The 26,190-nt window shown below is 41.1% G+C and overlaps 1 protein-coding gene across 1 annotated transcript in view; it reads left to right on the top strand.

Annotated features, from left to right (window-relative positions):
- Positions 1-26,190, top strand: part of znf407 (zinc finger protein 407) — a 153,180-nt gene that overhangs the window by 90,528 nt on the left and 36,462 nt on the right. Inside the window, exons 7-9 of the mRNA XM_022189682.2 lie at positions 7,975-8,058; positions 10,088-10,208; positions 15,834-16,012. Coding sequence (XP_022045374.1) covers positions 7,975-8,058; positions 10,088-10,208; positions 15,834-16,012 — 384 coding nt within the window. The remainder of the gene's footprint in view (positions 1-7,974; positions 8,059-10,087; positions 10,209-15,833; positions 16,013-26,190) is intronic.

The raw sequence follows: 26,190 nt of genomic DNA, 5'->3' as shown, positions 1-26,190 counted from the left end.
TGTCACTTGGAAAAGGTGTAGGGTGGTGTGTTGTGGTGTGTGTGTGTGTCACTGTGAGAAAATGCAAAGACTTGAGGACATAGAGCGAAGTGATTGAGAGGGGGAAAAGTGATTGAGCAAGAGGTGACCAAATATGAACATATGAAAGTCAGAGAATTAAGATTGAACCTGGAACAGCCTCATTTCAGTGAGCAACGAGACCTGACTTGATTAGCGACGCCCAAAAAAAGCTAACACAATTTGCTCTGCTGTGACCTCCGACACTCCTTTGCCAGTTGTAATTGGTGCTGGGTTGGACGTTTAGCTGCAGCTATACAATCATTGCAATCACATTCCGGCAGCCAACCTGACACACTGAAATATTATCTGCATGTGTGTGATCTGTTTAAAGGTTATAAATCGTCTCCTTCACGGAGCTAAGATGCAATACTAATAAAATAAGTAGGAGATTTAAAAGTTGAACTAATCTGTCCAGGGAACAGAGCAGTCAGTAATGGAGGGGATGCGAGTTAAAATACTTGTGTGTGGGTTATGCAGAGGCTCACAGGACGATGACTAACTGTGCCGTCTGCACGGAAGCTGAGTGTAATGATGTATACGTAGCTCATTAGTTGTAAAGTGTAAAATTCGGCATCACAGACTGAAGGAAAAATAATCTAAGCATCCTCCTTCCACCAAGAACTTCATCGTGGTTTAAAATTTTGACGGACTTGGTTGATGTCAAGTGTGTAAATTGGTTTATAATCCCTTAAAATAATATTTCTAATCCCTTACAACAGCAGTCGATGATCATGCTGTAGCACCACGAGACAGACTGAGCAGAGCTGAGCAATCGTAAAAAATATTTAGGAGAGTAATTACAAAAGCATATACATTCGTAAGTACTGTAGTTACAGCCTGTATTCCAAGGAGTGGGCCATAAGTAAAAGTGCAGCATTTAGATACAACTTGGAATCATGAAGTTTGCTAAATGCCTTCCCTTTACCGCAGCTTTGCACAGTCAAACTTTGTATTTCTCAACATGAAGCATTGTGCATTAGGGAAAACCAAAAAAAGAGGAGCAAAATTGAATAAAATGGATTAAACTGTGAGTTTGTTTACCCAAATGAAACCAGTTAACCAGTTAACTACCTGCAGCAGTCACCTAACCCAGCACCACTTCCATGGCCAATGAAACATTATGTTAGTACATCTGGTGTGTTTTATTACCTCTCTGAGCTGAAGGTGCTCCTGGATGCACAGCCCAACAAGTAAACTATTGTCACATTTGCCAAATACATTAGATAGTCGTCATCCTAAAAGCTGTCTTTCTTGTATGTTGAAAGTGAAACACACTTTATAGCCTTCCTAGTTTATGACTCTTCAGGTCCCGGTTGTAGTCCCTCGCAGACGTAGATGCAGACAGCTGCTGAAAGGACGGACTCACACTGGTTTTTATTGTACTACTTTCTAGTCAACTTTGAGGAAACATTCCACATACAGCACATTAGCATCGTATATGTGAATCCAACTGCAGAAGTGACTTAAATCTGCATTCTTTCTAACAACCTGCAAGGGGCGAGTCCTCTGGTTACAAGAGGTCGAATTGTATAGATATGTATGAGAAAATAGTCCTATTCCATTTTATCTTGATTTGTTACAACCTCATTTTGCTAATGAGTTTATGGTATCAGTCTATTTTTTCCAGTCTCTTTCAGTACTGTATGATGTTCATTTTATAAATTAGGGCCCCATTTACAGTAAAATAGGTGCACAAGTAGGATGTGCTTTAGGCGTGGCTGCCTTGTGATTGACAAGTTGCTACTGTATGGGCATGTCTACTGTCCTCGAGTTCTGTCACATCCAGTCCTCACTGGTCATGTCTGTTTTAAAGTACCAAGAAGGCGACAAGGCTTCAAAACAGCAGTCCACAATTGGTATTGTCACAATGGTTACAACCATCTTTTATATACAGACTGTTAGTGTAACACAAACTTTAGTCTCCATCCTTTAGTGTAATTGCCATGATGAACATATTTAAGACCCTCTTAAGTGGTTACCATTTTATAAGAAAGCAGTTTGAAAGATAAAAATGTCAACCTTAGGTTATGTTTTCAGTTAACTTGTGCTAGCAGCAGTTGGACTGTAGGGTAAAAATGAGAGGCCTAACTGTGTTCAACTCTGTCATCCAGGTACTGTTCTCAAGTGATTCTTTAAACCTGTTGTTTTGAGATTTGTGGGGGAAAAAAAGATTCTTCTGGTAAATCTGCCCCTTGTATGAGTATTAACACTATATTTCCCAGGTGACAACAGAAATCTTGTCAGGAATATCAACAGTGACTAAAGGGTTGGGTGTGATAGGCCTTTCTCACAGTAGAAATTTTGACTTGTAATATTATGAAAAGCACAGCTGGAATTCATAACGTTAAAAATGACTGCATTCCACTTCAGTGAGCTACTTCTAGGATCCTTGTTTTCTGCCGTCTGGGTCACTGTCATGGCTTTACTGCTACAATGGATGGAAGCTATTCCTGCTTTGATTAGTCCAAATATTTTCCATGAAAAAGTCTATAAACACTTAATAAAGGCATATTCAGCCATACGTGATATGCACATGCAAACACGACCACGCTGTAGTTGGCCTAACAACCAACACTAAGTGTGATCCGAGTGGAAAATGTCAAATGTCATCGTCCCGTGGATCGAGTTGCAGCGCGAAAATGAAAAAAGAAGAGTTAACACCTCAGCTCTCCTTATTCTGCCTGTAACGGGATTCATTGTTTCTCTCTGATTTGTGTGTTTTTTATGTTAATCACTCCCTGCTCACACACCAGTCGTGTCTGAGGGAGGGGGGGGAGGAGGAGGACGGGGGTGTTGGAGGGGGGGATTCAGTGGTCGTCAGCCGCCAGGGTCATTTGTAACGGCTGATGAATGAGCGACTCAAATAAATAAATAAAGTGCACCGCATCTGACCCACCCAGCTTTTCCCAGGCTCCTGGGCGTTGTGGTGGCGGCGGCGGCGGTGGGGAGGGAGGCGGGGACGGGGGAGTGGGGGACAGAGGAGGGTTGAACACAGCGACAGGGCCACAATTGATTTCCTCATTGCTTCAGTTTGTCGCTTAATCTGGCGATATGCTGATAAATCTTCGCACTTTGTCAATTAATTTCCCTGAAAAATGAGACCCAAAATGGCGAGCACATCAATACAGCAGCGGATTCCGTGTCAAAAATTAAGCGGTAAAATTAATTGCCCTCCCATCCGCTCCTGCTAAAACATAACTAATGAGGGAGGCAATTATAGCGGCATGCAGACTCCTCCGGGGTTATTTAAAACACACACACACACACATACACACAGACACTCATATATATAAATTCACACACACACATGCAAAGAGAGGTTGTATATTTTGACTTCAAAGTTCTTTTATTGTCTCGCAATAAGGCATATTTAATTCCAGCAAGGGGTGGAGGGTTGAGGTGTATCATGGGAACAAAAGAGTAGAAGTGATAGCGATATTCAAGTAGCCAAAAAAGTTTAAGGGCTCTCAGTGCAGACGCATTAACAGGAAATATGGTTTTTAGGGCATTTTTGTGTCTGGCATGAGATTATGTGCACACTGGGTCGAGTATGCTTTTGTTTGTGACTTATGGTTCGATTTACTTTTGTTTGCAACTTTATGTGCTTGGCCTTCAGGACTGATTGATTGAGTTCAAACTGAAACTGGTAAAGAATAAGAGCATTTTTGTAGGGTTAATGTTGCATTAAAATTTAAGGAAAGGGCCAAGTGTCATTAGTGTGTAGATAGAAAGTGAAGGTTAACATGAATAGCAGCATGATTGTAGTCAATGCAAGGTTATGTGGTGGATGGAAGGCCCATGCTGCTTTGACTGTCCGATCCTATGGTGTTGACAGCAGAGCGTCATTCTCCTCCTACCCCACCTCGCCGTCCCCACGCGGGTCCTCCAAGCGCTCAGCCCCACAGAACAGCAGATGAAAAGCACACATGTAATTTATCGCCAATGTTTCCTCCTCAAGAATAATTGTGGCGACCGCGGCTGGGCGTAGGGATCGATGGCTATGGATTTTTCTGTGGTGGGGTCTTGTAGCGTTGGGTGTAATGAGAGATGGAAGGGAGGGAGAGGAGGAGTGGAAAAGGGACCGGCAGTGGTTTTCTGATAGGGAGAAACGCTCTGACCAGTGCTTAGTAAGTCATGTAGAGTTTAGAGACGCAGGACTGAAGGCATTATTTGCTGAAAAACATTATTTCCCCTCTAAAATCAGTGTGGGTGCTATCAAATAAATACTCAGAGAAAAGAGATTAAGACCTTTTGTTTATTGAAAAATATCTGAGTTTGTCTTCTCTGTGGAGAAAAGTTACAAAATTTCTTCCTGAGCACATAAGTTCTTACAGTATCGGCAAAGTCGTTATAACAATTTAGAATATTTCACAAGAAATTTCTCTGTGGTTCCACTCTATGCTTTTCTCAATATTTTAAAGTCAGGAGGAGAAGTAATGACACATATTTACTTGCATCAATCAGGATTTATCAAATATATCAAACCACAAATGATTTATTTAGATTTGATAGAAAGTCAGTGGACGTTTGTGGTGCCGTTTGCCTGTGTAGTCAATTATATGATCAAATAGTCATTAAAGTGGAGATCAGCTTCAGTGTCAACTGTTAAAAAAGGAAGTGTTGTATAAAATGATTGTTAATAATTTAATCTTGGAAGAGAATTTTTTTTTTAAAATCGATCCTTTAATTTCTTTTTTGTTGTCTTTTTGTCTCCGCTGTCGGTGCTAAATTCCTATTGCTTCAGTGTTTCGCTGTTTTCCATCCCCAGCATCTCTGCTTCCTTCCTTTTCAAAAGCCAAGAATAGAAAAAAAGCATCATTTTCTGTAATACATTGTCAAATTATAGAATTTAGATAATCATTTACAAAGAGGTGATTTCATGTCTACATAAAGAAAGTAGAATCGACATTTATTTATATGATAACATTGTTCTTTTAAACACCATCCGCTCTGGGACCTAAAAGTGAACCTGTGTGAATTGGCTAACAAATGCACCTTTTTAAGGCTGTTTTTCTCCCCTCTAAGTGGCACTGCATTAAAACTCTTCTCACAGTCGAGTGGCTTTAAATGGCTGTAATAGAGGAAACTTGAGGCTGCTTTGTCTCTGCGGACTCGGTGAAAGCTGCTATCTGTGCAGAAGAGGAGCAGAGCACCGCTGAGGCCCAGCTGGAAGAGTCACCCAAATGTGTTATCAGTGTGTGGCGAGAGCTGGAGTTCAACATCAGCATTTAGATGAATATTTAAGTGATGGGGATCTCAGCTGCACATAACATGCACGTATGTATGCTGGAATGTGTGCTGCGGCTCCTGCAGCGTTTCCATACATGTGCAGGTACACAACATGCACATATAATGCACCACATGCAGTTTGATTTGTGCGTGTGTGCACAAATTTGCATCTGTGTCCATTCTAGAAATGTGCGCATGTGTTTCCCTGAGTGAGTCTTATCACAAATGTGTGTGTGCAGGAGTGTGTGACTGAATGTGTGCGACGGCAGACAGACAGAGAGAGATAGAAAGAAAAAAGAGAGAGCGAGACAGAGAGACCATCACGCTGTTAATGACAGAGCCAGATGCAGAGAAGAGAGGAGGAGTGTAAAAAAGCTCTCCACGCTCCCCATCTGGAAGGCATCGCCCCCAAATGAAGTTGTACAAAACCATCCCATTGATAATAAAGCTAATTTTTATGGCTCTGACAAGTATGTAATTATGTTCAGCGGTGCTTTTCAGATTTTATCACAGTCAATAAACCACACTGGCAATTTCCCGTCCCCCATTTGACATATTTACACGGATCCATCTGATTGGAGGAATTAGTTAGCTATGAGAGCTCTGATGGATATACACTAGTGATCTGTGACTTCTGCTTGGCTCATCTGTTAGCCAACTAGACCCTCTGCTCATCTGTTCAGTCTGTCTTTTCTTTTCTCGCTTTCTGCATTCCTCCTACTTCACACATTTTTCCTTGTCTCACTATTTGCTTCTTTTTTTTGTCTTAACTTCACCACTTTTTTGCTCAGTGGCACCTCGGCCGTCATTTTGCATCAAAAGGATATCAGTCACCCTTTTCTCCTCCACTTAAAAGATTCAAGTGTTTCATAAATCTTACTCAATAACCCATCACTTATTACCACCCAGATTTGAGATTGCATTTTACTATTTAATTGTATCAGTTTTCGATTAATGACGGTGCAACTTTTAAGTTAAAAGTGAAATTAATGACATATTAAGTATGCTGGGCTTTATTAAGTTGAGGCAGACGGAAGAAAAACAGCTGAACCAAGATCAGTTTCACCAACTGTGTAGCTTCACACAGTGATGTGAATGAAACCAGCCATAGTACCGGTTTGTTTTATTATTAATGACATCACTTGCAAACCCAGTGAATTAAAAGAAGTTTGGTACAAATGCCCATCCACTAAACCACATTAAATATGTACCAAAACTAAAATATTAAAGGGTTAGTGTCCTGTATTTTCAACAATTAGTAAATACTCTGTCTTTGTTGCGTTAATGATAGTTTTCATTGTACTTTATATTTTATGTAGCATTTAAAGTGTCTAGATTGTTGCAGATAGCATTTTTGCCAACAAAACATAAAGCACTTCAATGTACCAGATGCATACGTATTACCAGATGCCTATTAAAGGTCGCACATGGTGAAAAACCCTTCTAACGGTGTTTTGCATTTGTTTTAAGTCGGGAGATGTAAAGTCAAATCTGTTAGAATGTGAAGATGGTTACTTCAAGTTCAAGCCTGTAAGATTTGAGGAGCCAAAAGCCATGCAGCTCAGGCTTCCTTCAAATTCTTCCGTCAACACCATTCAGAATGAGCAGCTGCTTCTGCTAACTCTGCAATGTCTCAGTCACTATCAAAGCTCACAAACTGTGCTGCTGTTGACTGCAAGAGCAAGCATAACAGTCTTCATGCACCCCTACCATCTGAGGAACTGACGACCTAGTAGATTACAAGAAAATTCCTCAGTGTCAGTACTGTGTAAGGCTAATGTGGCTAAAGCTTTGATCAGATACCCAGAGATCAGAGCTCTGTGGAGATTGTAATGCTGAGTGACATTCTGTTGAGGGAGATTATGGAAAGTTAAAGGCAGATTTGAAGAAGGACTGGGTGGGTTACAGGTATACAGGGCTGTCCTTTGTCTTTTTTACTCATCACTGTTCTCAAATTTAAATGCAGCCAAATTACCAATAAAGCTGTTTGTACATATTTTTGTGTTTTTGATGTCAGACCACGGAACAAGTATGGAACAGTGACTTAAAGCCACTTTACAGCCGCTTCCAAGCTACATCTAGCAAACAGATTTCATGACTTCAGCATTGTCTGACAAACTCATCATACACATGAATTGATGAGAATGGCTGTGGCGCATGTAAAATAATTTCTTATAAAGGAAGTTAAAAGTGATACAAAGTCCTGCTCTCACACACCGTTTCACTTCTGTAGTTACCTGTTTTGACACATAGTCTTCTTCCTGAAGGAGGTGTCAGCACCAGGATCTCAGCTGCATTTAAAGCCAAAGACACTAAAACAGAGATAAGGGGTTAACACAAGGGGCTTTACCGTCATAGTAAAATTAACCATCTTTGTTGTATTTTGAGCTTGAAAACTGAAAGACATCCTGGAGATGTGAGAGTTCAAAAAAGTGATTGGGACGTTCCTAGTAAAAATCGTGTTGTTTACCTTTGTTTTCTCTTTATCACAATGTGCGTGATTGTTTAATATCCAAGTTTTAACCAAGTGAAATTCATCTTTAAACCACAGCTTATCTTTTTTGAAATCACTTGATGGAGATGTGCTTTTTGCTGCCTGCCTTATACCTGTATGTTTTTGCCATTCTTCATATTCCTAATGATCTCTCCATCCTTCTTCCATTCTACCACAATCTGTCTCCATAGGTGAGAAATCTTATCTCTGTGACCTGTGTGGTTTTGCGGGAGGCACCAGACACGCCCTCACCAAGCACAGGCGCCAACACACAGGTAAACAGCGACACACACATCCTGAACTCATGTTGTAAACTTATCTAAGCACACATACTGGCTCTTGTATGTGCACACCTTAATAATCTCAGCTGGTGATTGACACTTTTAGATCCGAACAGCCGCGTAGTTTTAGCGAGTGTTTTCTGTCTTTCATACACACACACACACACACACACACACACACACACACACACACACACACACACATACACACACACACGCACACGCTCACACAGGCACGTCAGTGTGACATGCTGCTGTCAGTGATAGGCATGTGTACCAGTATGGCTGACTGAATCTGAGATTTTTAATTTCAGTTATCATTTCACCATGTCATTCTGTCGCTTAGGGAAATTGCATTTTTCAGATAGGCTGTCAATAACGAGTGTTTTTTTGGGAATTGAGATAGTGAAACAAATACTGTTCTTAACCGTTGTCTGGCAGGCGTCCAACGATCAAGAATCCTGTTATAAATATTCATTTAGGTTTTCATAATTCATTTTGTTTGCTCCTCAGTTTTTTCTGCCATTTCCCCCTAAAACCTCCAATTTCTGTCCTCCTCTCCCGTGTTGACATGTGTCAATTCCACCGATTTAGCTGCATATTCAAATCTGCTGTCATGCGGGAGCATATGTCCTATTTGACAGTATTTTCTCTTAGCAGTGACAGATTTTTAAAGACCACTGCTAATGCCAATATTTTTTTGTCATTCAGTCTTTCTAAAACCACATTGTGCCAGTACATTAATACATCAGTAAATTTCAAAGCTCTCATGCACAAAATATACCAAGAATGATTGAGTTATGTTATTCTTCTCAGTATGGAAATGTCACTGAAGCAGTAATTACACAACATAAGTTAATTTGATGTCTTAATCGTGAGCACATCCTCACAATTAAATTTTTTTTAAAATTAGATTAGCAAGATAAATGGAAGCATGTCAGATATGGTAATCATAAATAAACTGTGAAGTACAAACACCCATTTGGATTGCAAACAAAATCTTTTTTATCATATTTAATGGAGATCTGTTCATAAGGTTTCAACATGTTCTGCTGAAAAACACTGCTGGGTGAGAAGACAACATTTAACAGTCTGATGACAACTGACATTGTCACTGCACACATTTCAACTGGAGCTACATTTTTTGTTTCTCTCTCTGTTTACAGTTAAGCTGACATTTCATCTGCTTTCATTCTTTTTTAAAAAAAACAGCAGCAGTTTATCTAATTTAAGTGTTTATATAAGTCAAATAACTCCTTACAGAGCTTAATCTTGCTTTAAGTGTTTCAACTAAAACTGCAACTTCCCAGTTTTCCCAAGCAAGATATCCGGATTTTCCATACAGATCACATTTTCTTTGGAAAATCTACAGTAGATTTGAAACTTTTAATGCGTTTTTTATGGTGGGAAATAATGCCTTTATTTTTGTCATTAACTGGTCTCCAAAACTCAGAAACATGGTGTTCCAAATCCTACATATGGATTTATAAAATGTCACAAGCTGTATTTCCATATCGTTGTCAAGAAATTTTGAAGCTAAGCTAATACATTGCAAACTCACTAAAAGAAACAAAAAAAGAAGACACAGAAGAAAAAACAGGCACCTTGAACAGTTATTCTCATATGCCAGCAAGTATTGGCCACGATTTATCAAATCTGGAGTAAGCAAGGGAAAAAAGCCCATAATGTCACGTTAGTTAAAACTGGACCTATCATCTACTATGTACATTAACCCTTTTGTGAAGAAGTCAACAACCGCCTCAAGCAAGCAACTTTTTTTTACAACTCAAGAAGGTTTTTTTTAATTTGGCCATATATGATGTCACATTCTCTAATGCAAAGCTTCAAATACCGCATAAAATTTGTTGTAGAAAGTTGACTACACTGTTGGACAAACCATGTCAGTTGCTACTCCGGCTTGTGTATTTAAGTGTTTGTGTGTCTGCAGCTCACATCAATATGTCATCTTGATCTCATCAATACTACATCTGTGTCTTATCTTTCCAACCCGTCCACCTCACAGGAGAAAGACCCTTCAAATGTAAGCTCTGCAACTTCGCCTCCACCACGCAGTCCCACCTGTCACGGCACAAACGCGTTCACACCGGGGAGAAACCATACCGATGCCCCTGGTGCGACTACAGGTACCGGCTCATTGACCCGCACACGGTTGGCGGCGCTGATGGCCACCACCATGGCACTGATCATCAGGGGGTTGATAGGTGGGAGGGGGGAATATAGGAGTGTGTATGTGTGTGATGGTGAGATAGCAGGTGGCATTGTAGGGTAGTTTGGGGTGGCGTTAATGCTAGAGGCTTTGTGTGGTTGTGTGTGTGTGGAGGGCAGACAGGTCTAATCTCCACAGCACGGCTCCATCTCATCACTCTGCCATCATCAACAGGCCCAGCCAGATCTCCACGACACGCACACACACACACACACACACACACACACACACACACACACACACACACACACACACACACACACACACACACACACAATGTCACTGTCACTGGCAGGTCCCTGTCATTAAAACACCATCATACCACATCAGTAATTACACAGGAAATTGTCGGTGAAATTGAAAAAGTTTTGGCTGGCGTCGCACATCTCCATCTCTCTCTGTCTCTCTATCCCTTCTCTCTCTCTCTCTCTCTCTCTCTCTCTCTCTCTCTCTCTCTCTCTCTCTCTCTCTCTCCCTCTCCCTCTGTCTTTCTCTCACCCCGCGATTCCTCGTCAGCTTGTGGTAGAGTGTGAAAGGGAATGATCTCAAACCCGTCATTGGTTTTAGATGTACTCTTCATTTGCTTTTTTCCCCTCTGTGACAAAGTCATTTCAGCAGCTTGCTACACCTGCTCCTCAGCACTTCACTCACTTCATCTGTCTTTTGTACGCAGTTCAACTTAGCAAAAAATGAAACGCTGAGACACAGTAATTGTAGTCGGGCTATCAAAAGATTTTATCACCTCGCTGAAGTGTAGGGCTTTTATTGTATAATTTATGATGAATCTAAGATACTTTGGAATTTTTATGTGTGTTATTTAAGAGGGCAGTGCCCATCGGTCCGTCCACCACTTTCATCCAGTCTGAATTATGTCAACAATCACCGGGCACCTTTCCATGAAATTCTACACCAACTTTCATCATCGTAAGAGGATAATTCCTACCGATGCTTAACATCCTCTGTCTTTTTATTGAGCACCCAAAACTTTGTACAGACGTTTGTGGTTTTAAGAGAATGAATTCAACAGACTTTGAAGATCTTGATTTTTTTTTTTTCCCCTGAGCACAACCAGGACGTTGACATTTGTAGTTCTTTACTTGCTCAGGTTGAAATCGTTTGGTGTCTCTATAATATAATATTGTAAGGTCTTGACCTTACTTTGAGAAATGCTCTGGGGTGCATGAAGTTGGAAATTGCTGTAGAAATAAAACTGAACTGAAAATCTGATTGAAATTTAGTACACAGTCATTTCACCCTCAAAATAAATTAGGATTTTACTTTTAATTAATTATGATGAACTTCTGATCTTTTGACTTTTTTGTTAGCAACATCATCAGGTAATTTGAAAATGAAATAAATGTTTTTTTCTAGTTGTTTTATTTGTGGTTAAACACTTCAGGTGAGCATTGTAAGCACTAATGCTGTTAAACATCAATATGTTAGCATTGCCACTTAGCACATATTAGCATGCATTCGCATTAGCTTTAGCATTATAATTGCTCTGCCTAAGAAAAATCTCACAGAGTTAGTGGAATGGATATAGACTCTTAGTTTTGCTGATGTTAATTCTGCAAAATGTAATATTTGTAAGATACTCACAGTTTGAGTGCACTGACTGATCTGTATTTCACTTAAGATGAAATTTAGGCCCCTTATCAAGCCATGACACTGAACCATCCCCACTATCAGAAAGATACTGTACACAGAACGAGCCAAATGTTCCCGGCCCCATTGTTCCCTCATAGACACATAATGATCATTACAGATAGTGGCAAATGAAAGAGTAAATTAGAAGCCCAATTAACATTTTGGTGGCCCCGAGGGTTCTGAGGGGTCCAGAGGGTAGGGGAAGGGGGAGAAAGGTAGGAGGAGAAGGAGGGAGGTCGTGGAAAAGCCCTGCTGGCTTACTAATGTGAGGATGAGAAATTGAATGTGGGGGCCTCAGACAGCCGTGAGGGGCCCCGCCTTCACCCTGCTGTTACACTCTGAATACATGTTTAAACCCCTGAAGTCTCTGGTGGTCTGACCATGATAAGGAGCTACTAGATGAGCCAGCACGTTTGACCTTTCAATATCAGCTGGGCTTATGAAAAATATATGACGCAGCTGCAGAGAAATATTTGGGTCTGAGACAAATGAAGCAGTCGTGTGATTGACAGGTGTACACCATTGCAATATCCATGTTAAATGTTATGGATGTCATCTATGGCTCTCACTTGATACAGTGTTGTCCCCATCAAGGCAGCTCCTCAAATGCATGTAAATGAGCAGGGACTAAATGATCTATCAAATGCCACTCATCTACTATTCAGAGATAGATAATAGAGGGGGATAATTATAGTTGGGGAATAGTGGTAAAAAAATATTCTAATGATATTGCACTGGGAGTCCTGGGCTGTCAATTAATGGTGTCTATTTGACTATTCTACAGCTATTTATGCAAGCTGCACAACTTCCTCACTTTAGTGTCTGAGGAGTCATTTTTGTTGTTCACAATGAGGAGTTTATATTTTTTTTCTCATTAAAGTCACAGTGGCATCTTATATGGTCTAATTGATATGTAGCCTCTGACTCCTGCCACGGTGCCATGCTTCTGGGGCTATTATTGTTTATTGAATGCTGCACCATTCATGTTTCAATCTACCTGTTAAAATAGAATTTCAGTTCAAGGCGATGGCGGCTTTGAGGATGACACGCTTACTGTCAATGCCAGGGAGGTTTGCGACCTTGTAAAGTGAAGGGAGAGATGAGGGAGGAGGGGGAGGCATTAATGATGATAACTGGGCCTCCTTGGCAGAATAAGATCCAAATGGCAGCGATGATCCAAATACACCCCCTCCCAACTCTTAACGCACACACACAAAGAAGCACATTTAAATCTCCTCTAACGAAGCGCCTCTCAATTACACCTCTCCCATTACCATACAGTCTTTGGGAGGAGGAATATGGAAATGGCTGAAATAAAGGGGAGAGAGAGGGAGAGGCAGAAAGTGGCAGAGAAGGGGTGATGCATCCATTCAGCATCAGTATGGCTGATTCCCATGGTGAGTGCATGGGTGGGGGAGGAAGTTGAAACAGTGTTGGACTAATTAATACGGTGTATAGTAGGAGGGCTGGTGTGGGCTTTCACTAACTGTGACACCTGCTGACTCCTAAACGCACGTTGTGTTGTTTTAATATGACAATTACGCCATTACCATATCTGAGAGATAGCATGGCCCCCCTAGGAATCCACCCGCGCTCTCTTTAGAACCTTTTAGCTCCGCTTCAAATTTTATCTATTTATGCTCCCGCTTTCGAATAAGAAATCAGTTCACTTTTGATTTTAAATGCATTTTTTAGCAGCATCATTTGCGTTAATTCATGAGCATGTGACAGTTTAAATTCTTTTTTTTCCCCCAGTATGCCAAAGAAGAGTCAACAGATGGCTGTGATTTGTATGTGAACTTGTTATTGTTTTGCCAGTGATGATAAGAAAATAATCACAACATTGTGTGCCATTTTGTTGGATAGAAATATATTACTAAGCATTGGGGGCGAGGCGTGTGCTGTCAATCAATGTAAGTCTGACTTAGGTAGACAAACTCTTGAAATTGTGTACACATCACACTAATGACACCCACAGGACCTTAGAAATGTATTGTTTTCAAGTCTGACCTCAGTTAAGGTTAATTTTTATCATACATTGTGCATCTGTGCTACTTGTGGTATGGTATGATGAGTATGTAGGCTTTTTTTCCTTGTTTTTTGCATGTTTGAATCTAGCTCTTTGTCTGTAATGGATATAGGTTGATTTATATACATGCTGGTACAGCCATCCACTGGCAAAACAGACATTTCTTTATTTGTGCATGTTGTGGATAGCAGCTCTACAAAGGCTTTTTTTAAAAAATTCTTTTGTTGAGATTGCGGCATCCCAACATAGTCTTTGGCTTTGTGAAGAGCCCTCATTGTTCACCGCTGGCTGGTGCTTATGTATTTTGTGCAGCATGAACAGCAGCGAGGGCCCGCTTCGTTTTTTTAGGCCGCAGTAGAGCCAGGCTGGACTATGGCCCCGTGATGGAGAGAGGTGTCTTTACAAAAGTGAAAACAAATTCTCTCCTTGGCTGGCGTGAGCTATGGCACTGTGAGGCTTTATTGTCCCGGCCAAGGTGATAAGGGAGAGTAATTGCGTATTATACTGTCCGAGAATGTCAGGTCCAAACTGAGCGCGAGTGCCCCATCCATCAGCACATGATGGTGTGTGAAACTGTGTTCTACACCGCACATGCTTGCTTGTATGATGCATTATGTTTGTGCACATATGTGTGTGTGTTTATGGATTCGTGTCTGTATGCTTGGAACCTGTGTAGTAGCGTCAGAGATTTATATTTTTTTTCTCTGGCACAAACTGAGGTTTTTGTTTTCAGTACGTATGTATACTGCATGTTTGTCTTGACCATTCAGGGCTTTACTAACACGTGTGTTTGTGTGTGTCCGTGGGCAGGTTTAGATAGAGCCTGGGAGCAGGTCAGGCAGCATCATTAATCAGCGGAGGGTTGTGTGTGACTCTCTGAGCTGACATCGTTACATCCTATACCCTGCAGTAGCTCACTGCTCAGCATGCCCTATATGACCAGCCCAAAGACCCACAAACTCGCGCACACAACATGTACCACTAATCCTATATCTTGCATACATACTGCATAAGGGCCTCTAGACGCACACTGTCATAAAAGCAGTTGTCACACACTGTTCCTAGCAACTTTGCACACTAAACTGAGAGACTATAAAGAAAGAAACTGAGAGATGCACAAGAGCATGACAGAATATCAAATAATTTACAAGGTGGAAATATGGTTTGTGAAATAAGTTTTGTTAAGCTGTTGTGCTGGTTGTGGCCTCCATAGATGCGTATTTTAAGAATTTGGGCAATGAATGGTTGGAGAACCTGTCAAAACATGACTTCGCCCTTTGCTCCGAAGGACAGTTTGAGACTTTTCTTGAGTGTGTGTGTATGTGTTTGTGATCATTACAGTGATCCATCCATCCATTCTCTATACACCACTTTATCCTCACTAGGGTCGCGGGGGTGCTGGAGCCTATCTCAGCTGACTCGAGCGAAGGCAGGGGACACCCTGGACAGGTCGCCAGTCTGTCGCAGGGCTACATATACAGACAAACAATCACACTCACATTCACATCTACGGGCAATTTAGAGTTATCAATTAACCTCAGCATATTTTTGGACTGTGGGAGGAAGCCAGAGTGCCCGGAGAAAACCCACGCATGCGCAGGGAGAACATGCAAACTCCATGCTGAAAGATCCCAGACTCAGTCCGGGTTTTGAACCGGGGATCTTCTTGCTGCAAGGCGAAAGTGCTAACCAGTACACCACTGTGCAGCCCCTCATTACAGTGAAATAAAATAAATTAAATGTTAGTATAGCAAACCATTCTTTGGAATGCTGCCAAGCATTTTCTCTGTTTTTACTGTCATCTTGTAAGGTTTTCAGGATGCCAAAAAGTTGGGCATTTTTAAAATCTTTCTTTGTCTCTTTCAGATCCAACTGTGCAGAGAACATCCGGAAGCACATCCTCCATACGGGGAAGCATGAGGGCGTGAAGATGTACAACTGCCCCAAATGTGACTATGCCACCAACTCTCCCATGGAGTTCCGAAACCACCTGAAGGAGAGTCACTCTGATATCGAGAACCCTGATCTCGCCTATCTACATGCAGGTAATGTGTTCTTACCTATACTCAGTTATCACAAACTGTTTCACAGATACTTCCTGTCTTCATATCATCAAAGAATCTGTTGAGAAGTTCAAGAAAATCCATTAATGCAGTATGACAGATTGCCTTGTATCTATGTGTGCCTCATATGTCAGAACATAACATCTCCTACAACATCTATGTAATTCAGTGACATGTAAGTCCCTAATGAAAACTTTTCGTCAGAAGTAAGACTTCATAGAACACAGAGTATGCCTACAATGAGAAGCAACAATGTCTTGATGAAATACAGAACATTCCTGTGTTTGAAAGTCATTTGAGCTTCGTAATGTCTTGCCTAAGCTGCACACATTCCTATCTTGGAACTGTTGACTACTGTAATGATTATGTTTTTGGCTGCTCCACCAGATCAGCTTAAAGTTAATGGACCACTTCAACACTTTCACGTGTAAAGATCTGTTTTGTAGTCATAGACGGTACTACTCAGGAAAAGACAAGTCCTAGAATGTGTGAAACAGAAGAACAATGCATAATAATCATTTCAGTACCTGTTTACATGCCTTAATTGTGAGTACCTCGAAGCCCTTGGTATTTGGGAACATAGGCTCCATTTTATGCTATTTTGTGGTTTTAAGCTAACTACCTTTTTTTTGCTATCTTGCCTCTCTGTTCTTCTGCATGTCATGTTAATATACACACAAACATCTGCCTGCACAGAGAAATATAAACTCAAAGACGAATCAGCATTTGAAGTCACTGAATTAAACCACCTGACTGCCCCTGTAGCACCTGCCCTTGCTCTATTATTCCACAGAGGTCTGATCTTTCGGCCCCTTTGAGTGCAGTTTTTTGTCGGTGGATCAAGTCTTGTTATTCAATGCTGATGGAGGGCACCCAGCCACAATGAGGCAGAGCTCAAGGATTGCTGGTCTAGCCATCCCTGCCAATCACTCAGGCCATAGAGACAGATGAAATCTTGTTCCTCCTCTATTGGTTCCTTTGTATCCCAGTGTTCTTCCTTTGTCCTTGAAGGCCACCAAATCCAATCGACGGAGTGCTTGTCCTTCAGAGGAGCAGAGAGGACAGCCTTTATCCTGTTATCCCTCTGACCTTACATAAAGGCAGTAGAGTTGGAGGGAAGCACCATGGGAAAGAGGCCAGGCAGGGACTATATTGGAAAATGGCTGCATTCTGGCAACATGGGGGTTTATTTCCGATTGAAACTGAATGGATTTGGGTTATGTCCTTGTACTGACTCTGAAAAGTTAAGAGGAAATGGGCTCATTCTTGGTATAATTTCCATTCGTCAAATTTTTCTTTCTTTGATCTCCTTAAACTTCCACCTCCTAACCCCACTGGTCAACCTTTTCAACTTGTGCTACTTTTAAAAACACCTCCCTCCTTCATATTCTCTGTACCCTCTCACCTTTAACCAAGGCACACTTTTATGTCTCTTCTTACCCTTTCACCCCAGAGTTCTCCATCACCTCTGTTTGTCCTTATGCATGGCTGACCTTTGGTGAAGAACAGATTCTCCCTAAATTTGACCTGTTAAGCCATGAAAGCACATTTATGCCAAACAAAGAAGGACATTTCTCCCCATGTGCCCAGGCCAGTGCTATAGTGCAGTATATTGTGCGTTTCAGATTTCAGTGTTATGTGTGAAGGTCACATCTTTTCTGAATGCGAGTCATCTTTCAGTCATCTGGACGAAACACATCCTCCTCTTTCAGTCAAGTTAAGCAGCATATTTTCAAGATGTCATAGTGATGCTCTAATTCATATTCAGCTCACACCACATCTCAGATATGAACCAAAGAATGACAGTAAATGAAATGATCTAAAAATGCAGCTGGTGGTGTTTCTTACCCTAGAAAAAAAATCCTTTACTGCAAAATTCCCTGAATCCCACTTTGCTTTAGTGGATGTTTTACACTATTTGAAATGTTTCCCTGAGATAGCAACGCAGAAATAAAGCATCGCTGGAATGCAGGCATCAACAACTCTTTGCCTGATTAACACCAAAGCAATCAAACTATAGGTGATTTGAAAAGGCATCGAAAGTACACTTGTGATCTCTCCTTCTTTCAAAAGAGGAAGAGGGGAGGTGGGGGTGGTAGCCAAAAGAGCAGTTCTTCATCTAAGTAGACAGAACGAGACCAAAAGAAAGAGACAGGGGAAAAAAAGATTAAGAAGGTAGATGTTGAATTAACCTGCTTGTGATTGCTCTCTGTCAGAGTGGCACCAGGGCCAGCAGTGAGAGGCAAATTGTCTGTGATGGCCCTTCCCGCTGTTCCCCCTTTGAAAGACACAGATCAAACGCACCCCAGTCACAGGCCCTTGTAGCCCCTCGCACCGGATTGATTGACACCCGAACGTCTCCGCTGCTGCTCTGTCTTTCCACATCGCTCTCTCTCCTCCTCTCTCTCTCTCTCCATCTTCCCTTCTTTATTCAGCGTCGCACTTCGAATTAAAGCCCTTCTCAAGGATGAAAGCAGAGGTCCTTTGCAAACGAAGGAAGAGAGGGAATTAGACCCAGCAAGTGATGGAGGGGAATGATGATTAGAATTTGAGGGTAAGAAAGAAGGAAAAAAGAAAGAAGGTTAGATATGTGAGAGGGGGGGAATGTTGCTGATAGGACACATTTTAATAAAATGATAATGACAGTTGTCTTCCCTGTGCGATCTGCAGGGAGATGTGCCACAAAGAAGTGGTGGTGCCTGTGTGATCTCGGTGTAGATAGCACTGCAGCAGAACTGCAGCTACAGGTACTTCAGAGTGCCACGACTTTGCTAAATTATCCCTCAACTACAACTTTCTTTCTAGTTAAAATGCTGCAAGTATGCTAAGACTGCTGCAGCTTTGGGAAATGGTATATTTCCTTCTTTCTTTGCTGCCTCCCTCCAGCGAGGTCAGCTGTGGTTGGCGGGCAACGGCTTTGTAAAATCAGCCACATGCCTTATTCACTACTGAAAACTATGTTTTACACGCACACACACATGCACACACACATGAGATGTCGCCATTAGCTTTGTCAGAGCATCTTCATCCCACTATTTTTAATTGTGAAATATTTCCCTAATTTTCAACCAAGGTTATAATTGCACATCTTGGGGGCATAGAGATCAAATGCTTTGTAATTAGCTAACAGCGACTGAAGATCTGCTGCTTAGTGCCTAAAAAGATAAAACAAATAAATAAATAAACTTCTTCAAGGCATTGTTGCTGCTTTATGCAGATTCTATTTTCCTTAATAATGCATGATGGATGGCTACTGTAGAGGGCTAGAGGAGGCCTGGCCTTGTAAGTGATGATCTTAATACACAGTTATAACCACAGGCAAATTCATTTGTTTGCATATATTTTTCCTTATTAAACAAATCTGTAAACAAATATGGGTTTCGATGGCTTTTACTTAAGTTATGCATCTGTGTGCCTCCCCGGCTACCCTTCCTCGCTTTCACCTTCTGTTCATCATGTAATGAAACATTACTCTCATGAGTTTGACTTGCGTATTGTGTTACAGCAGCGTGTTGGATTGTGGGGGACAGGTGTGTATGTCATGCAAATGTGTCCTGGTATCCCAGCGCATATGACACTGTGTCGACGTTGTGAAAGAAGCCACAGACACCGGCGATAAAATCAACATCTGTTTCTAATAACAATGTGTTATATGTGACACATTTCTATGTGGGAAAATATGTGAAAAAAAACAACAATGCATCACAGTTTTCTGAAAAAACACTGATAGGACATCAAGTCTTCAGTGTTGGTGATAAACCTGTGTCTTTGTGTCACCTTCCTTATGTTGCCTTCACATGATAGACATTAATGAAAAAAGTCATTCTGTTCGGTACTATGTAAAATCAGAAGAACAGGAAAGGAAAACTGTGCTGATGCTGTCATCGCCGATGTAGTTATATGAAGTTTTAAAAATCAACAATGATGGATTTGAAGATTTAATTGGAAAGAATAAGAAATATTCTTACCAGAAAAGAAAAGTACAAACCATGATGGAAATACACTAATAACATGCAGAATAAGTACATCACAGGCAGGTTTTTTTCTGCTTCCCTGATGTGACACCTGCTCTAGATCCAATAAATATGGCCTGAGACATGAGCGAATGTGGCCTTTTGTACTCACAGTAGGTCTTTTTTTTTATAACAGTGTCTCTAAGCAACCTCAGCAAGCCTGCATGTGTAGACTTGAAGATTAGCTCAAACCAGTGTTGGGGTGTTAATTGGTGAATTCCCTAAAGTAGCAGCATCTTTCAGCTTCTTCTGCTCCTGATTGCCTCACTTTAAGTACTGAAGTGAACTCACAACTCTATATCCCTCTTCTAACCCTTCATCCTACCCTTAAATATCCCTCTTTTCAGCTGTTGCTTGATGTTTAATACCTAGTTCTTTACATCCACACACCAGCCCTGTAGTCCTGTTTGAAATATTACAGCGGAGAATCAGCTGCTCACTGCCTCAGGAGACATGCATGCGTACGTCTGTTTGGGAGTTAGCAAAGCGTTTTAGGGAATAACGCACACCATCAGTTGCATGCAACTCAGAAAACCAATACAGGGCCGGTCTGGGCCGAGCAGGCAGCAATTCCTGCATAATGACCTGCTCCAATGAGCATGAAAACTCCCCCAACCGGCTGCATTTATCACACATCAGCCACAACAAACGCTCTTTTGTTTCATCATCTTCTTCCCTTTCCTTCCCTTCCTCTTGGAGCCAATCTGTTAGCCTTCTCTCTGCCATTTAGTGGCCATTCAGAGCTTTGACTGACAAGTCCTATCCAGCCAGGATGGAGACATAGAGGCAGTTGGTTTCTGGCTGCTTCAAATGTGAACTGATGTCTGCATTGTGTTTTTGTCACCTTTAGGCCATAGCAGGAATATTTTTTTCCACACGATAAATGATGACTAGAGGAGTAGTGTCATTGTCAGACTGGGTCAAACTCTGCTTCTGTTTGAGCCTCTGGACAAGTTCTGTCACCATCAGAAAATTTGAGGGAGATTGATGACACATGATATATGCTCCCTGGTGATGCAATGGCAGAGTTAGGTTAGGTGTGTGCTTATGTTGCACTGTTCTAAAACGTTGCAGATGGCTTGTGTAGGACACAACCTAATAATTCCACAGTGTGACAGGAGGGCAAAAGAATAAAAATGTTAAGAATCCGCACAGGTGTCCAGTGCAATGCTACATTCTGATCATGGCATTTGGACGATTAGAGGATAGAAAATTGAATGTTTATTTGGCACAATAACCAGAACAGCAGTAAACAGAAATTTTGCAGTCCATTTTTATCCTGATTTGCATTGAAGGTGGAACATGAACATATTTTATTTCTTGTTTGTTTTTCGATCACTGCCAACCATCTAGCCCTAGATCGACAATCTTCTTGGGCTAATGAAAACAGCCAAACATGCAGAAAGAAATTTTTTTTAAAATGCAGCTTTTCAAACGGCCTCATAAGTCTGATTCCAAAAATGATTTTATCCCCACAGACCCTCATGTTAAGAAGAAATAAACATGTCTACAGCCTGGTCCCAAAACCAATTTTGGTCTGTATTGCTAATTTTGCCCAGTCGTGACAGCTGTACAGAGGGTGGATCTTTATGTAACTCGTTTAAATTGTATTCAAGTTCAAAGTTTGATGATTAATGGTTGATTAAGGACTCGGTCATGTTGAGTGACAGACAGGTGCTACCTTAAAACATTCCACGACCCAAAAGTGTTTGCCTGGCCCACCCCAACTCCACTCATGCTCCACCTCTTAGGGGGGGTTAGGCGGAGTCAGGTGTCGCCAAGATGTCACCAGTCAGAGACGCCACACTGGGCTTCAAAACCGCTCTTCAGGGAACTTTTGGCTGTGTCAGGGACTATCGGTCCATTTTATATACATTCAGTGTTCCCACCTCATGTTTTCCTTCCTGCAGGCTGCCAGGTCGCTGCCATGGTACTCCTTGATGTCAGTTAAGTTGAACTCCAGTGAATCTTTCTCCCTGTGGACGGACTTTAACTCAAACTCACAACAACCAACGTTTTTGTTCTTGTTTATGGGAGATTGTTTCTGACCTGGAGGGACCACTCCAACCAGAACCCACAACAGGTGGAGAACTGTCTGATGTGATACTAAAGAGGTTCACTGAGGTTGCAGAGTAGAAGGATGTCATAAAGTTGGCCTCTAATGAGATAGCGGATGAATGTCACTGTCCGTAAGGGAAGAGAATCACTCTAGAGGCAGCTGAATGACACTGAGGGTCATCACAACTGCAACTTGCTAGCCTTCAGTTAGTTAAACACAGGCAGCCGGTTAGCAGTGACTGAACTTGTATTTACATATAGAACCTTAAAGACTGTAACAGCTTTTTCTGGAAAAGTGTTGCCAGGTTTTTTTCTTGTTGTTTTTATGCGCTATGCTTACTTCCTATTGTGAATTGGAGAATATCTTATAGTGTATAATTTACCACTTTTTAGACATCCTAAAGGGATTTATCATTGCACGACTGGTTTAATTCACTCTTTTTTATCTCAAGTTAAAAGGAAAAATATCTGCAGTTGTTTGTGAGAAAACTTTGACCAGCAGAGTACGCTTTCATACGAGTGTACTTTACTTAGGCAGAAACACACATAGACACACACAAACACCTTGTGTGAGTGACATGAAGTAGGGATGCTCTCAGGCAGGGCTTCTCGTCCTGTATGGGACAGTGAATATGGGACCAGACAGGCCGCCGGCTCCTATAAAGCCTCATCCATAATTCAGTCCTCCTTCTCCCTCAATTCAGACACACTGTACACATCCAGCTACAGCGAACAGCTAACCTGCCTGAGACAAGAAAGAAAGACAGAAAGAAGTGGTTACTGATGAGAAAAGTGAGTTAAAAAGAAAAGTGAGAAGAGAAAGCAAACATTTTTAAAGAGAGCAGGTTGAGCGAGGAGGCCAGACATGATTTTCACTTTCAGCCCTGCTTGCCCTATCTTAACATTTACTGAGTCAACACTGCTTATAGTACCAACATGTTTTCCCTGATCTGTACCCTCATTGGCTGAAGTGCACCTCTGAGGTCTATGCCATGACCTTTGCCCCTTTTGCTGTGCCAAGGACCCTCGTCTTCCTCCTTCGCCTCTCTCTCCTCCATGTGTCGTCTGTTTGGTGGCTCTCCAAATGTCTCATCTCTAATTACCAACAGGCTCAACTTTTCCAACTAAACAACCAATTACCAGCGCTTTAGCCCAGCCCAGTCCCATGTTTCCTGATACAGTGGCCTATTAGGGCCTCTTATTTCTCCCCAGCATAATTGAATCCCCTGGCTTCTCATCAGTGGGCTAATTTAAGCCAATGTGCAGAGTTGGTAATCAGAGGGGCTGCCTATTAGACTATCAGACCCCAATTAAGTGCCCTCTTATTTCCAACATAACAAGCCACTATCACTATTGCTGTTATTGTATTTCCCTTTTTAGTGCTTAGTTTTGTTTGGGTGAATTTGCGGTCTGTTTGTAGAAGAAAAAATAGAGAGAAAAAAGTGAAATAAAGGAGTTCTAATGTTAACTTTGCACTGGTGTAAGCAGTGTTTTAACGGATGGACTCACAAGTGGAGAAGGAGGAAATGTGTGCGCTTCTATAGTTAGATTGATATCAGTTATTGGTTGTATAACACTGTCAAAAGGATCCAGCTGTCTTTTGCTGAGTTTATATCTAGAGTTGTTTGAAAGGGTAATATTCATAGTGGAATTGTATTTCTTCAATGATGGCTTTACCCATCTTTGTGATGCAGAGTTCACAGAGAATGGGATTGTTCACCCACTAAGAGTGAATGTGACATGAATTGTATTTAGACAATCAATTTAGTTTCGACCCAGATTTAGGGTAAAAAGTCCTCTGGAGGACTTGGTAGTGCCAGGTGTTCTATGTAAAACAACTTCAATAATGAAAAAAACCCCAAAAACTTCTGCCTTCTACTTTGTTCAAACTCATGATGTAACCAATGAGTAAAATTCAGGCCTCTAATTAACATACGAGAATGCTTTGCCTAATCTGTTGCAAAGACTTTTTCACCACATCATCTGGGTTCAATGAGTACACATATTGCCAAGAACTTGCTAGAAAATGTATGGGCGGTGAAGCCCTTATGATTTAAAGAAATTCAAACATCTATCTCCCCCCACCACTTGGGTCTGCCAAAGTCTAACATGGCTTAATGCAGCTTTACCTTGACAAATAGATTAGAATTGGAAAAAGTTCTGAGATGAATGCGTTCACCACCAGCACCTCTTTCTATCTACTCACAAGTACAGAATATCTCAACACCCTCCTCCCCCCCTTTCCTGTTCTCCTCTTCCCCACTGTCCTGTCTTGGTGACTGCTGCAGTTGAGGGGAGCCCGAGTGTGAAAGAGGCCCACAGAGAGCTGATGAGGACTGTCTTACCAAAGTGTGTCTCAAATCTGGGACTGTTTCTTCTGTATTTGAGTGTGTGTACATATGTGTGTATGATAGCAAGAATTAGTCTGTGTTCATGTCTCCAACTCTAAGTGTGTGCGTTTAGTGTTGGTGTCGACTCCCCATAGCCTAATTAAAGGGCGAGAAAAGCCACTCACAGGGAGATTAAACCTAAAAGGGTAAATTAGTACTCAAAAGGGGTGTGGCAAATTCACACATACGCACAGGCCATGAAATCTCCTCTGACACCTGTGAAAAAAGGAAATAAGGAGTAGGGAGAGAGGGGAAAATCTTTGTGTTTCCATAGCGGTGCTGTGTGTTATATATTTGTTAAGATGAGGAGAGTTCCAGTGTGTATCAGAGCTGATCAGCTGGAGGACCTATCTGTTTACTTTATTAACTTTATTAATTTTCCTACGTGTTGTAAGTTACTTTAGGCAAAGGAATCTGCCAAGTCAATGTAATATAATAAAATCTCAGGAGCTCGAGGCCAGAAACGTCTTCAAATGTAAAATTGAATGTGATATTTATATATGAAACCTGAATTTAACTTAATTTTAGTGTAATTTGAAGTCGGGCATAATTGATTCTGGCGTGGACTTTCTGAAGTTCCAAACATTAAGAATATGGTGTTGAACAGCATTATCTCCTTCCAGAAGCAAACTCCTCATAATGGTGGACAATTTTAATGAACATTTGTTCTCTACATAATTTTAAAAAGTGCTCAAGTCTTCTCCATATATCAAGTATATTATTCATTCATGAAGAATATGATATGGTTTATTTTTGGGTGGCAGTTGCACTAGTTTGGAAGCAGTTGGAAACACTAATCGGAAGTCAAAGAACATACTTTGAAATGAAACAGTAAAATGCAAAATAAAACAGCAAATTCCTGAAAATATAAAGGCTGGTGTTTCATTTTATTGCCCTCTTCTGCAAAAATATCCTGACTTGACTTGAAAGATCCTTGTATTTTTAACATCATAGCATTTGTGTTCTTGGTTTGTGACAACAGTGTTTACTAAAGGTACTTTCAGCCTGTTTGCTCCTGAAAGCCTCTTCTTAGCTCAAGTCTTGGCTTCACATGTATTAGTTGTAGGTTCTAGGATGTATCAGTAAATGTATTCGTCCTGAACCGTTCAGTACGTGACATTCAGTATAGGATGATCTCCTCAGTGTGGATGCCCGGGGAGCCAAGCAGCTACTGTCAGAGGTCTGTTCATGTCGACATGCTCATGCTCCTGGAACATATTGTCCATTAGTTTACAGCATGCTAACATAGCCTTAAAAACTGGGCAGGCGCTGCCAGTTTGATCAAGAAGGTGCAATGTGGTAACTCACAGTACACATTGAGTGTTTCTGCAGCAAGAACCTGAAACCTTTTTGCTCAAACTGCACAGTTTGATCTAGTGGCCACTATCCGGACTTCACAGTGAGCATAAATACCAGTCCCAGTGAGAACCCCAATAAAATTTTATTAAACAAGATGGATGTGTCTTGCAAAAAGAGAGTAAAGCTTCATTACTTTTTGTAATATTAAAAATAATAATTAATTAACTAACTTTAATGGTTATTTTAAGTTCATTATAATTAAGCTACATTTGTCTTAATGATCTTTTTTTCATATACTGGAGATCCAACAGCTCCATCTTGACAAAATGCATCATTTGAGTACCTGTTCAAGTTAAAAATGTGCAAATTAGGCAATAAAAAAATAGAAATGTTTTGCCTT

The sequence above is a fragment of the Acanthochromis polyacanthus genome, chromosome 12 (genome assembly GCF_021347895.1).
Source record: "Acanthochromis polyacanthus isolate Apoly-LR-REF ecotype Palm Island chromosome 12, KAUST_Apoly_ChrSc, whole genome shotgun sequence".
Taxonomy (NCBI): Eukaryota; Metazoa; Chordata; class Actinopteri; family Pomacentridae; genus Acanthochromis; species Acanthochromis polyacanthus.
This window is presented reverse-complemented; position numbering and strand designations above follow the sequence as displayed.